Below are 12,957 nucleotides of genomic sequence, written 5' to 3' on the forward strand. Positions count from 1 at the left end.
CTCCAGGGCTCACAAAAGTACAAATCTAAGGCAGGAGATAGGCTCAAAACTGCTCAAGGAGGACCAAGCAGGATCAGTGTGCATGGAATACAGACTGTCTTGGGGGAGGGCAGAAATGGAAAACCGGGGGCAAAGGCATGGCTGGCTGGCATCCTAAACAAGAGTACTCTACTGTGCAACATTTTGTTGCAGGTTCTGAACGTATAACTCCAAACTGTATGAGATGCTGAATATATAATACTGAATTGCCAGAGTCTTTGGCTAGAAGTGACACAGTGATACAGTCATTGTTTATGAGCTAAGACAGGAAAAGGTAATGGTGCATCAAGAGGAGTGAAAGACATTTAACTGGCAGCAAGAAGTGCACAAAAGCAACATCCATGCAGACCTAGTATCAGAGGGGCTTGAAGAACGGGTAACCAGATGGACCATGTCTGTTCCAGACATCATCACCATCATCATCATTTATTATTTGTACCCCAACCATCTGGCTGGGTTTCTCCGGCCACTCTGGGCGGCTTCCAACAGAGATTAAATATACATTAAAACACCAGTCCTTAAAAACTTCTCTAAACTTAAGATGTCTTCTAAACGTCAGGTAGTTGTTTATCTCTTTGACATCTGATGGGAGGGCGTTCCACAGGGCGGGCGCCACTACCGAGAAAGCCCTCTGCCTGGTTCCCTGTAACCTCACTTCTCGCAGTGAAGGAACCGACAGAAGGCCCTCGCCGCTGGATCTTGGTGTCCGTGTAGAATGATGGGGGTGAAGACGTTCCTTCAGGTATACTGGGCCGAAAATAGGAAGTCAAAGGGACACACAGTAGAAGTTTCTGATCCCAGAGTGTGCAAAAGAGTAGAAAAAGACAAAGAGGCACCTGTGTAAGTCTAGAAGGTGACTCAAATGGGAGCAGAGAGCTATGATCACCATCAGAACTATTTTCATAGCTATGGAGAAGGAAGATGATGGAAGGGAAAGAAGGCATCATTGTACAGATGTTGCCCATGAGGCGCATGGTCATTTGGGTGACTGCTATGATCTTAAACAGCAAACTGCACCTTCTGCTCCCTCCATTCAAACTGTACCCAACAGTTTGACCAGAACTCAGAGGCGTACTTAGGCTCCCTTGTACCCTTGGCATGGAGCTCTATCTGTGTCCCCTTGTGCCTTGTGCCCTTGGCAATGAGATATATTGGCCCCCCCCTCAATTCCTTGCACCTTTGGCTAGGAGCTGTATTGGCACCTCTGAAGCCAGGAGAGACCCTGGACCAGAAACTCAAAAAGCTTGCTTTCCTCCTCTGCGATGGTCCATGCTAGTAATGGGATTTCTCCCCTGGGTGCCTTGCCAGGCCACCCAGAGCAGCGGAGGAGCTGCCCAGGGAATGTGGACAGGTGGGCGGGCTCCTAGCCACTCTGAGCCAGAGTGTAGAGTGATTTTTGCACCCCTCTGGGCCTGCGCCTTTGGCAGGGGCCAACTCATTATTTTGAATAATGGATACATATCCACTTAAGAACTCGCAGGCCTTTAAAAAGAAGATTTCGTTGGTAATGGAATGAACTGCTTATAACCTGGTCTGGTAAAGATGACACTGTAAAACACACACACTCCTCTAATTACTTTTGTGTGGTTACCAATTTACTGGACCAAAGCTATTTACTGGACCACATTAGCAGCAAGAGGGAAGGCTTGTTCTTCCCAAACAGCTTGGCTTCCGAACAAATTGGCTCCTGAATGTCATAAACCCGGAAGTAAGTGTCCCTGTTTGCAAATGTTTTTGGGAAGCCGAACGTCCGTTTCGGCTGTCAGCATTGTCTCCGGGGCCAATCGGAAGCCGCACCTTGCAAATGTTTTGGAAGTCTAATGGACTTCCAGAATGGATTGAGTTCAGGAACCAAGGTACTACTGTAATTATTTCTACCCAGAAAACAATAGGAAGGAGATCACAATGGATGAAGTCTTTAGGTAGAGAAATGAATCTTAGACACTGATGAGGAAACAACAGAAAGATTTGACCATAACCTCAGCTACAAAATATAGTAATGAGGGGGGTCAAAGCCCTATTCAGGTGCTCTTGTTGAATATATGTTGAATAGCCACACCCGCTAGCCCTGTGATGAGGAACCTTTTCCAGACAGCAGGTCAGATTCCGGCTTGCCCCACCTATCTGCCAGTCACCTAGCCTTTGTACGTGGAAACTTCACATATACAGCTATACATGGTAAAGAATCCCGAACCACTGAGGTTCTGGGTCATGAGGAAGCTGTACAGACAAAGGACCTATTTCTACAGACTGTTCTTTGAACAAAGAAACTGGCATGCAAAGGCTTGGTGCATCCCTGCTACTCACTCCCACATTGACCAGTAGGGACAAAGAACATCTGAATAAGGCTAAACATTCAATATGACATGTCAAGTAAAAAAAGGAGAAAGAAGTATTAGTAGGGAGAAGTGTGGCTTGAAAGATTAGGAGTTGCAGCTCCCCCAAAGCAGCCAATAAATTATCCCAGGGTGCTAGGAGAATGCATTAGGGTGGGCAGAGATGGGAAAGTGGGCAGGGATGCTACATCTTTAATAATTGTGTAGAAGAGGACATTTTAGCAGGTACATTTTGCCTTTGCATCTGGCCACTCTTGAGCACATTCACTGATGTTGGCTTTATTGTTAGCTAATTTCCCTCCCAAGTTAGCACCGTGATATACCTGCCATCCTCCCATTACAGCACAAATGATCAGAAGAAACAAAAGCTCAAAAGGTTCCATCTAATAGATTATGGCTATTGCATTACATTTGAATTATCATTCTCTTCAATCAGCTGCTTTTGGCAGCATTAGCTAGATTGGTGGTTCAGTGTCAGGTTTCCCGCTTAATGACTAGGGTGGGGGTGGGGAAATAAACATAGCAGTGGCAACATGACAGATGGAAGGACAGATACAAAGACTTATGCAGTGCATCATTTCAAGGTGTCCCTTATTAGGGTAGCAATTTGTGTGTCTCATGGTAGAAGAGTCTTTAAATTAGCTAACAGATACAACTGGGAAGTGCCGTATGCTGCCAATTTTAAAAGTTACTTATATAAGGAGGATCTCTTTGGAGTTAACATTTTATGAACTAAACATGTTATTTATTGACTGGTATTTAAGTCTGTATGTGAAGCAAAAAAAAACTGGTTCTTTATATGTTGTTGGGCTCCATGGCTGTGACAGGGTAGGGTTCAAACATTTGACCCAAGGGGGAAAAACCCGGTCCAGTAGTCCATATTGTAAGCAGAGAGCACTTGCTTACACACATCCTGTTCTGAGTCCACGGTATTTTGCATTTTAATCCTTTTAATCCTTCATGCAAGGGCTATAAAAAATTAGAACAAAATGCATTTTGTAGGTCCTGTTGATACTCTCTGCTGAAATGGAAAAGAGAGTGCCTCAGACTTCTATATCCTGACCTGGGTCTGACTCTGAATCTGTTATGAGTCAGGGGAAGAGGCTGAGGGTTTTACACAGCAGCGTTACCTAGTGTGGTGGTTGTGGATCTGTACATAAGTATGTTTACTTCAAAGATCAAAAGAACTGTATATAGTAGATAGTAGTGTTTCGATTTGTCATGTGTCTGGAGACAGTAAATACTTTGTTACTGTGAACTGTATGGGAGAGGAATCTGGAACAGGCTGTTCCTTTGGGAGCAGGAAATCTCTGAAGACTCTGCTAGGGCTCTGCATACTCTGCTGATTCATCATCCTGGTTGAGGTGTGATGGACTACCAAATGACACCCACAAGTCACCAACACAGTTGTGTGCTGATAACAGGTCCTACCAGCCTCCTTTTGCTGCTCACCACCTTCTAGTTCTGCTTAGTAGGTGTCCTTTGCACTCTTTTTTCTGTACAGTCCTCTCCCTTGCCAGCACCCTCTGAACCTCTCTTGCCAAGGGCACCCAGAGAAGTGCCCTAGATGATTCTCTTGCTGTCTGAGTAGGTTCACATTGGAAGAGGAGTTCCAACAAATACTGGGATCCTGAATGGTATAAAGATTAAAGCTCCTCATGTTATGAAAGGCTACATTCCATCTGAAGTTTGGCTTGCCTTTTAGATTTCTAGCTGGTAGGGAAGCCAGACAGAAGATAACCCACTGACTATGCCACTCTCAAGCATTTTTATACAATCAGTTTCAACAAATACATAAACTCACGTGATAATCTGATCGGGAACTGGCTTATTTTTGAACTGAGGGTGTTCTTCCAAAACTGGTTGAACTGTGAAGCATTGTACATCTAAGATCACACTGGTTAAGGACAAAAACATTACACCATATTCTGCTAAGCTTTGTAAGCGGATATGAGTAGCTTGGAAACAAAAAACACGGAGTATTGGGGAGTTGACAGTAGTTGCCAAAGTAGACATTAATTAAAATTTAGGTTCAAAAATATTACATGACTTTCAATGTGTCTAAAATATATTGAGCCAACATGTCCTTCTTAAAGCGATTTAACCAACACTTTCAACTTAGCTTGGTAGCTAATTGGCAGCCAGTGAGTTTCTTTCAGCAGTAGCATAACGTGGTGGTGGTGAGCAGTTCAGCCTGCCCTAGTGAGTAGTTCAGCCTCTGCATTTTGCACTAAATTCAGCCTGTGGGCCAACCTCAAGAAACAGTGGTCAGGCTATCCTGGGCTGTAGATGCCTTATTAGTTGAATCTGGTAAGGTCACTGGGGCCACTGGTGACAAAGATTGAATCAGAAGTCTTTCAAAGGGCATATGACCCCAACCCAAGCAGGTAATCAATTAATTATCAAGACTAGGTCCTCTGTTTTGCCAGGGTCAGACTCAATTTATTGGTCCTCATTCTAGTCCACCACTAAGTACAGGCACTGGTCCAGGTCTTGCATGGTCTCCCCTGAATCAGATGTTACAGAGAAAAAGAGGTGGCACTGAGCACTGAGGACAAGATGGCACACTGTGGTATTGCACAGCAAAAGTAACAAGGGCCCCTAAATAATCACCCAGTGCTATTATTTGAAACTGAACTTGGAGATACAATCAAAAGCATTTTAAAACAGTGCTGTCAAAACATCTCTCACTGACTCAGTTCACGAAGATGATGACGACAACGATTTTATTTGTACTGTGTCCATCTGACTGGCTTGCCCCAGCCACTCTGAGCAGCTCAATAGTATCAAAAACCACAGAGACACCAAATAAAAACATCAAGGTCACACTCTGCTTAACTGTCTCCTTATCCTTATCTTAAATTTATCCATCAGGGAGACCAAGGTTCATAGTAGGATCTGAACCAGGACTGAAATGAGTCAAGATAATCAGTTTCATCCAAGACTGCTTGCAAGTGTCCCACCATTCAGTCGCTTTATGAATGACTAAAAAGGAAGCTTCCTACATTCCTACATCTTTGAGTGGAAAGCACTGCAGCATAATATAGAAATCAAACAAGGAACATTTGTTTGGTTACTAAAATTGTGTTTCAAAATTGCGCCCTACAGGTAGGAAATGTCTCTTTTTAAAAGGTGATTGTGTATGTGTGACAGCTTCCTTTCCCAGAATAGGAAGCCAGAAGAAAGGAAAGGTGAAGGGTGAATGGAAAACAAAAAGAGCTTGGTTCTTAAGTGCTTTTAGCTTGAGTGTTGGGCCTGAGAAATGGAGACACATGATATTTTGACAAGCTGTTATAAAACATTCCTATAAAAGACAGGCTTAAGGCTTTTAAAGCTTTCTAAGCCCTCCTTACAGTATGAACATGGTCTTGACAAATCATGATCCAAAAATACCACCCGATTGAATAAACAGTGTCATGCTTAGAAATAAAATCACCACAACCTTTCACTTCAAAAGAACAAATACAAATAATGCATTCAATGTTGCAACGTGCTGAGAAAATAGCTAAAGCGAGTGTATTGTGTTTCAGTTTGCTGGAAGCCGCCCAGAGTGGCTGGGGGAACCCAGTCAGATGGGCGGCATATAAATAAATTTATTATTATTATTATTATTATTATTATTATTATTATTATTATTAGCATTAAGAAAGCTCTGAACCAGGGTTGGGGAACTTGTGGCCCTCCAGCCTCCAGATGTTGGCCAAAGGTTAGGGATGATGGGATTTATAGTTCAACAACTTGTAGAGCAGGCTTCCTCAACCTCAGCCCTCCAGATGTTTTGAGACTACAATTCCCATCATCCCTGACCACTGGTCCTGCTAGCTAGGGATCATGGGTGTTGTAGGCCAAAAACATCTGGAGGGCCGAGGTTGAGGAAGCTTGCTGTAGAGGGTGCTAGGTTACCCATCCCTGCTCTAAATGACTGTTTTTCCTTCAATGGGAGGGTGATGCTTTGCTCTACCTCTTGTTGTTCAGGGCATTCAGATAGGCATTTCTATGAGGCCATTCAGATACTTCCTGATGTGTCCCAGTGACGCTTTTGATTTTCCTCCCTGAGTGATAGACTCGATGGCAGCTGTTTTATGGCACTTTTTGTTTTAAATGTTTTAGATCTTATTTTACCAACCACTGTTGGAGTTAAGAGTGCCATTGTGGCAGAGGTTTAAAAATAAACAAAAAGGAATTACTGTGGTGCTAAAACTTGCATTGTCAGTATACAGCTTTGTACCTGAGGGTGATGGTGGTCTAATGAAGAAACAAACCGCTCTCTGACTTTGTGAATGATCCTTAAACACTCTATGGACTTAGGTGTGCCACTGTGGTCAAATTTTTATTATTTCTGTGACATATTCATAGAGCGGCATATTCTGCTAACAAGAACTATGTGCAAAATTATTTTAAGTAGTTTCGTTGATGCATTTTGCAGTAGTGGACACAGTATTGACATGATGTACACCATTCTCTGTGTAAAGCCTGCCTGCACAAAGCACAACTGTGATATGACAGCTGTTCCATGTATGCCTTTAAACCATAACTGTTTATCATCCTGTCAACATCTCTTCCCTCTTAGGCTGGAGATGGACAGTAATTTTCCAGCATATTAAAGTTGTATGTGAAAGACATTATGGTTTGTGGCATCTATGTATGCTCACCTCTGGTAATTATTTTCAAATGAAGGTTCATAGTTCAGTAGCAGAGGTCCCCAGTATCTCCAGTTAAAGCTGGGGTTGAGCTCATTCAATCCTCTTGCTATTGGGCTCCAACTCCCATCAGCCCCAGCCAGCATGGCTAATGATGAGGGATGATAGGAGTTGGAGTCCAACAACTCGAGGGCCAGAAGTTACCCATCCTGGAGTTTAAAGATCAAGAATACCTTTGCCAATCACAGTTGATAGTGTTGAGTTAGATGGACCAACTGTCTAAGTCACCATAAGGCAACTTCGTTTTTCAGGGTTCTATAGTAGGTTTAACCAGGGACGCGGGTGGCGCTGTGGGTTAAACCACAGAGCCTAGGACTTGTTGATCAGAAGGTCGTGGTTCAAATCCCCGTGACGGGGTGAGCTCCCGTTGCTCAGTCCCAGCTCCTGCCAACCTAGCAGTTCGAAAGCACGTCATGTGCAAGTAGATAAATAGGGACCGCTCCGGCGGGAAGGTAAACGGTGTTTCCGTGTGCTGCTCTGGTTCGCCAGAAGCAGCTTAGTCATGCTGCCACATGACCCGGAAGCTGTCTGTGGACAAACGCCAGCTCCCTCGGCCTATAGAGCGAGATGAGCGCCGCAACCCCAGAGTCAGTCACGACTGGACCTAATGGTCAGGGTTCCCTTTACCTTTTTATAGTAGGTTTAAAAAGTGTATGTACACTGAGGAAAATAATAGTGTTATTATAGCACTTTCAACTCTTAAAAGTAATTTTTCAATCTTCAGCATTGAACCATGCAATCCGGTATAATATAAAGAAGTGAGAAATGAATGCATCCCACATTGTGTTTCATTAAGGATTCTGATATGCACTTAGCACTTAGCACAAATGGCAGATTTATCTTTATGGAGAAAGACCCTATTTCAATTTTAGAATGTGCAATTTGCTTCCTCCTCTCTCCTATCCTCTCATGCAAATATATTTTCTCCTGCACCCCTTCCCATAGTTTGCTTATATCTATAGTTATAACTATAGATAAACACAAGTATCTGGAATTGTCTCTCAAGTTTTTTAGAACATTTTTAGAAAATGTTTTTAGAACATTTTCTAAAAAATAAATACATAATTAAAAAGAAAGGTGAAGATCACTGTGGCCAACTGGAAAAGAGCTGCTGAACCCAACAGATGCGTACTTACAAAAGCAGGGATGTTTTTTACTGGCAGGTCGTAGCCTACAAGAGAGTACATTAAATACTTCAGAAAACCTAAAATAAATATAGCATCACACATTAAGTAGAGTAGTAAATTGTGCCAGTTACCGAGTGCTCATAGAGCCACAACCAAGCATAGCTTCTTGGAATATGTGAATGTCTATTTGTATACTCCATATATTTCCAACGCATATGTAAAACACTTTAGGAGTTTATCTTCAAAAAATATACCTAAAACACTGTGAATTTCGGTATTGCTTTCTCTAGACTTCCATCTAACACTAGGCATCTCTTTCCCCTTTATTAATAACTATAGATTATTAATAAGGATTATAAGGATACATTGGCCTGTGGAGTTTTTTATGTTCTCTCCAGGGGGTGCAGTAGTAGTCATTTTTTCAGCATTTGGAAAGTGGCTGATCAGCTGCGCTTGAAAATCTTCCCTCCGCTCATATTCTTTGCCACGATAGATGAACACTTTGTTCTGCAAGAAAAGCTTAGATGACTTTTGAGACTACAAACTTGTAGATAATATTGCTATGCATTAGAACATTACTTACTCTTTTCCTCTTAGCAATAGTGAATGCAGGCTGCATATGCAACACTGTCTTCTTAACACCAGCAATATTTCAAGGTCATCATTTGCAACACATTATATGTGAGGGCCAATTTAAAAAGGTGAATAATAATAATAATAAAATTTTATTTATATCCCGCCCTCCCCAGCTGAAGCCGGGCTCAGACCGGCTAACAACAATAGAACCTTGCCATTCTTTAAAGAAGCAAAAAGTCCATTTATTATGGACCACTGCTCCTTACTCACACAATTCTCCTGTAGGTTGATAGGCTGCGTAGGGACATCTAGTATTCTTCAGTGTATCTCAGGCTATGGCTGCGCTGCTAATCAGTTTTTGAAGGGTGAGGAAGTGGAAATTGACTTTGTGGATTAGCAGCATTTGAAAGTTTAAGCTATTAACAGCAACAGGAATCATAAAAACTGTAGTAAAGGCACTGCTGTTTTATGAGATTTCACCTATACAAATTACAAATATAAATGGAAGCGCACTAGATGTAATCGTCATTAGATTTCCTGTTTCATTCTCTGGGCTATTTGTATTGCTGTTATTATTGTTCATTAGGATGAGTTCCAGCTATAAAACATTCCTTAATTATGATTGTCTTGTAAAAATCCAGAACATTCCCTTATCACCACTGTAAGCCTCTTCTAACCTTGAAAGCAGCAGGAAAAAGAACAGAATGCAATAAATCACATTTCTTTCTGAAAATGTGACACTCACTATTGTTACAAATGACACTTCAGATGGCTGCAAGAGAAATCCTGTGCATTGCAGAGTCAAATGAAGATAAATCTCTCCTGCAGTAAATAACTCCATTTTCACTGGCAGAATATTGGTGTTCCTTAGGGCTATGTACAAACAGTTATTAAAGATAAAGTACACAAAGCAGATGCATTTACCCTTAGGAAGGTGGGGAACCCTTGGCCGTAATATCCAACAGCAAAGTAGTCTGGTTTAGGCCTCAGAATTTTCATAATATTTTCATAGAACTTTGCTTGCTGCCTCTGAAAGTAAAGACACAGATAGGTTCCTTTAGCATCACAGTAAAAAGAAACTGGTTAACATCACTTTCATTAAGTAGGCAATTATGCTTTACATAGCTTCCTTGAGCATTTGTATATTAGTACATTTGCATATTACTATGAAAAGAAAAACAACTATTCACCCCACACAGCGAATTATTAAAAAAATTCAAGAAGAGATAAAAAATTGATGCCTGAAGCAAATAAAATCTGAAGATTTAGAGGACATTTGACCAGAAAGAATTTCATGTGCCTTCTAGCTTGATGAAGATTTCCTGGCCATATCATAGCTACCCTCCTACAACTTACAGAATGTCATAACAGGCCCACTCCTCTCTCCAATCAACTTAAATAAGAAAAGAAAGCAAAGATCATTTTTATAAGTGCTCTTAATTTACTTTTATTAAGCAGCTTAATACAGATTGACAAACACCACCTAAGTAAGTTTACACATGCACTTTCATCACTCAGCAAATGCAAAACACGCTTCAGGATTTGCATATATGGAACAGCAAGGAGGAATCAAATACCATAGACAGCACTTTTAGTTCAATTGACATCACATATTAAACTACAAGTCTTTGAACATTGAGTAATTCAGCAGTATGTCTGAATCAACACGATTAATGCTGGCCATCGGATCTACATAAAGGTTTTAAAAAGAAATACGAAATTACAAGTAACTGGATATTTTGGGAGAGTGGCATTCCTACCAGGTTCTGGCTGAGAAGTTCATAATCAAAAATTTCCATTTCATACTGTTCTGCCAGCTCTTTGCACAAGGATATTGCTTCTTCCCACATCTGCAACACAACAGGACATTCAGAAGCATAATCACAAGATCACAAAAATAAATAATGCTTACAGTCATCACCAAGTATGGCGATCTTAGTGATGCTTCCAGGGAGTAATACTGGGTGACTGTGCTGTTTGTCCACAATGCTATTTCATATCTATATGAAACTGCTTGGAGTGATCTTTAGGAGATTTGGGCAAGGTGTCACCAGTATGATTCTGCCTAGCTTGATTTCTTTGTGAAATCTGAAATGAGAGTCACTGCATATTCTAAAATGGTGCCAGCATGAAGTCATGGGTTCAATTAGTGCTAATAAGGTTGGATGGCTTTCAGATACGTTGTTGTATATAAGATCATAATAGGGTTGCACTTTTTCTGAAGGAAGAGGTGCATAGTTAGGGGTGCTGCTCTCACAAGAGCCCAGATGATCTCAGTGGCTTGGAGAACACGTTGCCAACTTTAGCTGGTACACCAACTTTGGAATTCTGTGGACAAGAATAGTCTTGTCATAGTGATTCATACATTGGTAAACTCACCATTAGGCTACTGCAATGCACTCAGTTCAGAAGCTGCAGCTCATGCAAAATACAGCTGTTGTGGTGCTTAGTGGGACATCCAGCTTTCCACATATTACACCAGTGTTGAAAGATCTGCACGCTGCTCAGCTTTTTGTGGTACAATCATATTTTGTTTTCATCTAGTCCTTACAAAATTCTATTGATTATTGAACTGCTTAGAGCTTTTTATTACATTAAGTGGAATACATTTTTATAAACAATATATGTATCTAAAACACCACTAATTAGAGGCAAATGTATCTGAAACACAAAAGACTAATGTGCAAAAATAAAGGTGTAAAATTATTAAAAGAAAGATGCATGAACCATTAAAAGAAGAGCACAAGTAGGGCAGCTTTTATCTCTGAAGACCAGAAGAATGTCACGTCTGCTACCAGAGGCATTTGCTTTGAGCCAATATTTTTAAAGGCTTGTGTTTTACCTTTCCAAAAGTATTATATTTAAGTGCCATAAAGGGCACCTAAATCAATCTAGCCTACTTTATACCCATCTCTCTTTTAAGTTATGCATACCTGCTTGCTAAGATGCACAAAAATATAAAGATAGAAATTCAGCACATAGCTCATTTATTTCTGATAGAAGATGTATGATTTTTGGGGCACCGTCAAGAGTATCAAACAACTACACACACCTTCCGATAAAAACAGGCTAAGGTTAATCTTAACATGTGATATTTCATACATGCAAATCTCAAAATTTATTATTTTATTCTTGTGGGAAAACTTCCCTAGGTTCTTGCTGTATCAGTACAAACTTAATGCAGTAAACCAGGTCTACGCTAAATTAGATCAAGTCCACCTTTGTGCAAACATGCCCTTATATTAAAATCTTCTTTTTAAGACATGGACACCAGATATTATCCAGATAACATCTACAAATCTCAACTTTTCCTCCACTGTATAATAGTGACCTGTTTATGTACATGCACTGGCCTTCTCCACATCTGTGCCACATTTCATGTTGCCATGACAAAAAGTAAATGTTCTGGAGAATAAACTTTCACAATGCTATCACCAAATTCCAAGACCTTTTGAACTATTGCCACGGCTAAATGGAAGATGTCAGTTGCACAGGGTAGAATTTACTACAGACTAGTGCCTTCCTAGGAGATAAATACGCCTTCTGAAAGAAAGCCTTTAAGTTCTCCAGTGATTTCAATGCAAACATCTGCTCCTTACAGATAAAAACTGCTTTACTATTGACCTCAAAATATGATAGATCAAAGCCTAGATGGCTTTAGCAGTGTCACGTAGACCTTAACATGTTGGCTTGATCTCAATACATAATCTATGTGTTGCCTCAATCATAGCAACACCTTGCTAATGGAAAGGTCACCTTGCTAATGGAAACTTGCATACACTTGTAAAAAAATAAATCTATGCACAAACACTATGTTTGTACCACCAGTAAGACTAAAAGCAATATACTTCATGATGTATGCAAAATGGAAAGAATGTTATATTAGCCCATCAGACTATTTAAAAAACAACTGGTGAGCTTTACATTGTGGAACAAACTTAAAAGCCATTGTCTAAAGCTCCTCAGCAGGAAATAATAATAATAATAATAATAATAATAATAATAATAATAATAATGGTACCTTTCCCTTGTCAAAGTATTCTATTATCATCTCATACAAGTGTTCTTTCAGGTGCCGATGAGTTTGTGAACTCTGAAATTCTGTTTGCATGACTTGGGGAGTGCACTGTTCATCAGACCACTGAGGAGGAGGAGGAGGAGAGAAAAGAAGAAGAAAAT

At 40.6% G+C, this 12,957-nt stretch overlaps 1 protein-coding gene across 6 annotated transcripts in view; it reads right to left on the reverse strand.

Moving 5' to 3' along the window:
- Nucleotides 1–12,957, reverse strand: part of DOCK2 (dedicator of cytokinesis 2) — a 245,877-nt gene that overhangs the window by 19,798 nt on the left and 213,122 nt on the right. For all 6 annotated transcript variants that reach the window (XM_083430680.1, XM_083430685.1, XM_083430683.1 and 3 more), the window contains 5 exons: nucleotides 12,800–12,919; nucleotides 10,539–10,628; nucleotides 9,703–9,807; nucleotides 8,568–8,709; nucleotides 4,180–4,261 (listed from right to left, as the gene is read on the reverse strand). In XM_083430680.1, the coding sequence (XP_083286806.1) occupies nucleotides 4,180–4,261; nucleotides 8,568–8,709; nucleotides 9,703–9,807; nucleotides 10,539–10,628; nucleotides 12,800–12,919 (539 nt within the window). The remainder of the gene's footprint in view (nucleotides 1–4,179; nucleotides 4,262–8,567; nucleotides 8,710–9,702; nucleotides 9,808–10,538; nucleotides 10,629–12,799; nucleotides 12,920–12,957) is intronic.

The sequence above is a fragment of the Podarcis tiliguerta genome (assembly GCF_965153285.1).
Source record: "Podarcis tiliguerta genome assembly, chromosome: 2".
In the NCBI taxonomy this organism is placed as follows: domain Eukaryota; kingdom Metazoa; phylum Chordata; class Lepidosauria; order Squamata; family Lacertidae; genus Podarcis; species Podarcis tiliguerta.